This window comes from Quercus lobata, chromosome 6, assembly GCF_001633185.2.
Source record: "Quercus lobata isolate SW786 chromosome 6, ValleyOak3.0 Primary Assembly, whole genome shotgun sequence".
Taxonomy (NCBI): domain Eukaryota; kingdom Viridiplantae; phylum Streptophyta; class Magnoliopsida; order Fagales; family Fagaceae; genus Quercus; species Quercus lobata.
In genome coordinates this window covers 9972836-9976167 of record NC_044909.1, presented here as the reverse complement: position 1 = coordinate 9976167, position 3332 = coordinate 9972836, and the positions used below count along the sequence as shown (strand labels likewise).

Here is a 3332-nt window from a genome sequence, read left to right as displayed (position 1 = left end):
GCAAGATCTTTCCCTTTCCTTTTCAATTATATTAGTCATCATATATAGAAAATTGTATCACAACGATGTTATATATGATCGAGTCACCGAAGTGTTTTGATCGTGTCCAAAATAAAATCATTTCGAGATATCACAAGAGCATATTTTAAGTTAGAAGTGTGATACAGTCGTATTGGACACAAACATGGAAAAATTTGTGTGGACATGAACACACTGAAATTTTGTTAAATCCATGCTTTTTAGACTGAAAAAAAAAAAAAAGTATGGATCAAGAAAATGTTGAAACTAGTGACATGATTTGATCTCTTAGATAAACTGATAGTGTTAACATAAACTTTTAACTATTTTTGGGATTTTATCACGTTTGATTATAAAATTCAAGATGTTCATATGGTTGAGATAAAGGGGTATGTAACTAAGAATTGCATATTTGCTCCTCAAAAAAAGAAAAAAGAAAAAAGAATTGCATATTTGCTCCTCAAAAAAAGAAAAAAGAAAAAAGAATTGCATATTTGTTGATATACTCACAAAGCATAAAAAAATAAAATAAAAGACGAGGAACATCATCATTATTATTACATAAACAGTAACTGGTTTACTTCTCCATGTAAATAACTGAAACGACAGTACGTACTAGATAGTCACTCATTGCCATAGATAATTCAACAAAGGTGCAATACCACAAACAGAGTCAGAAATGGTTCCACAATAAGTCCAAAGGGCAGCACAGAATCCTCTGATAAAACCACATGTGGTCAGTGACCTCCATGGCTTTTAGTGTGCTCTCACCTTGTGGTTCAACAGCAGATTTCGAAGCTCGACTGCATCAATTTCCGCTGCATGATTAATGGGCCTGTAGTAACCAGTAACTGGGTCTGGGGCCCATGCTGAAGAGGCCCCACAATCTTCTTTCATCGAAGCCCTCTCTTCTATTTTACTCATCAGGATTCTACTCTTACTACTACTAGACCCTCCTCCATTAGCTAAGCTTGCCGACACTGAGGCATGTGATGCAGCCGCATAACCCCGCCTGTCCACACCCATCAAGACATAAATCATCATTACAAGCTAAACAATTATTTATTCTATCTATTAATAATTGCGTTGATGAAAATTTACTTATTAATAATGAAATATAATATGATAATGCTTTATGTAAAGAGTACTCTAATTCTGAAGATGATGGGTTGGCCATATTGTTTTTTGTTTTTTGTCTCTTGGACTAAGTGAACAATACTAAAATGTTGATTAGTATTAGACTATAATATTGCGTATGCTTAAAGGGAGCAACTCCGGTGTGATAGTTACATTAGAGACGGGGATTTGAATTTGGATGTTTTCATTGAAAACATGAAGAAGAGTTAATTAACCTACGAGTGATCTGCGTCTTTAAGACAAAAATTATAGGCTATATCGGTTAGTAAGTTGGCAATGGGACTCCGATAGTAGTTTATAGTTTTCTCACTCCATTTGGATGTATTAATTCGCCACATAGTATGATTCAGCTTGGGTTTATCTAATTGGCTAATATATCTCTACTACTCCTATTTTGATAAAATCTCTTTACTCCAGCACCTAACTTAGCCATACTATGGACTTTGCCCTTCAAAAAGCGTGACAAAAATGGGACCAATCACGACAATTTTACTCGAGTACATATGGTAGCTTTTCAACTTAGCTCGATTAATTAAGTCTTAATAAAGAATTATAAGACTATTGGTTTATTTATAGGCTATAGTTTTCTAAAATCTTTTTATTTTTTTGGTTAAATAAAGACTGATTTCTTTTAATAAAAAAAAAGCTAATAAAATAATGTTTACCCAAATCCATTCTAAGTCGAGAAATTTATGCAGGAAACAATTATATAAATTAAATTCCTAAACTTACCCCATACCAACTAAAAAGAGAAGGCATTTGATTCGATTATCAGACTATGTGACAAAAGAAAAAAAAAAAAAAAAGATTATCAGACTATGTGACAAAAGAAAAAACTCGGTACTATTCATCTCCAGTTAGCAGTGGACTTATTATTCAGTTAAATTTGTTGTTTTGTTTGGGCAAAAACAGAAAGTCATATTTTGATTCGAAAAATGTCAAAATCAAATGTTGGGACGCTGCACTCGTGTCCCCTCAAATCATGGAGCTATTCCTCGAGACCCTGAGTCTCATTCAATGCAGGTTATTTAGATTAGATTTGTTTTCTTCAAAAAATCAAATCAAGGCCCAATCTGATATGATCAAACACAAAATAGCTAGAATCCTATCATCCACTGTACCTTTTTTTCTTTTATTTTAATGACAACAAATCAAAGTAAAAACAAAAAATCCCACTCCAAGTCCAATCAATGGCTAGTACTACGATATTATCAAACACAAAAATAACAAGGAAAAAAAAAATACACCGTATATTCATTTTTTAAACGAAAATAAAAAGTGGGTTTTGAACATTTTATAACTTACCGGTTGATAAAGAGAGAAAAACCATCTGCAATGGACTCAGCAAGAAGCTTAGCCTGAGTGAGAGAGCGAGCCATCTGATAATATTATTTGATCCAACAGCTATTAACAACTTATTTTGTTGGTGTTGCTGCTGTAGAAGAAGCTGTTTCTTCTTGGAAAAACTTTCCCAAGAAGAGAAAAGAGACTTCCACAGCAGCTTGTTCTGAAGCTCGCTCTCTTTGTTCTGTGTGGTGGCGTAAAGAAAAGCTATGGTTTTTGTGTTTATTTATATAGAAGGAAAAGTAGGGTGGCACTACTCGAGGTGATTAGTTGGCTTTTCTAGAAAGAAGTGAAAGTGCTTTCAAATTCAATGACTTTGTAAAGAAAAATAAGAGCGTGTCAAGGTCTTATCAAATGTTTTTCTATGGATCAGACACGTGGTTTTTGCATGTTGGACAAGTCACAAACCTGTTAAAGATTTTAGGTTAACCTAAATTTCCTGTGTACAAGGTCACAAAAAGGTGACACCCATTATACGTGTCTGTACGAAGATAATCTTATCTTCTTCTTCATTTTTATTATTATTTTTTCTTCCCCAAAGCTACAATCTTATCTTCCTCTTTTTTTTTTTTTTTATGCTGAATAACAATCTTATCTTCTTAATTGAACAATAATTAACTTTATGTGATTTACAGGTATCGGGGTTTGATTTTATTATGGCCTTGTATTTTTGCTTTGTCACCAGTCAATCAAGCTCAATCAAAGTTTGTTTTTTTTTTTTGGCTGGAAATCAAAGTTGTTTGTTAGCCATATAAACATGGCTTTTGAAATGATTTATTGACTGTTCATCTTTGTGAATAACGTGTCAAGTTACATTTAACTTTCGAGTTAAG

At 33.0% G+C, this 3332-nt stretch overlaps 1 protein-coding gene across 1 annotated transcript; it reads right to left on the bottom strand.

Moving 5' to 3' along the window:
- Window positions 1-539: 539 nt before the first annotated feature.
- Window positions 540-2791, bottom strand: LOC115951018 (late embryogenesis abundant protein Lea5-like). The gene is made up of 2 exons (XM_031068332.1): window positions 2461-2791; window positions 540-1030 (listed from the first exon to the last, which is right to left on the bottom strand). Exons 1-2 carry the CDS (start codon window positions 2532-2534, stop codon window positions 775-777), a joined length of 330 nt encoding a protein of 109 aa, XP_030924192.1. The 5' UTR covers window positions 2535-2791; the 3' UTR covers window positions 540-774.
- Window positions 2792-3332: the final 541 nt, after the last annotated feature.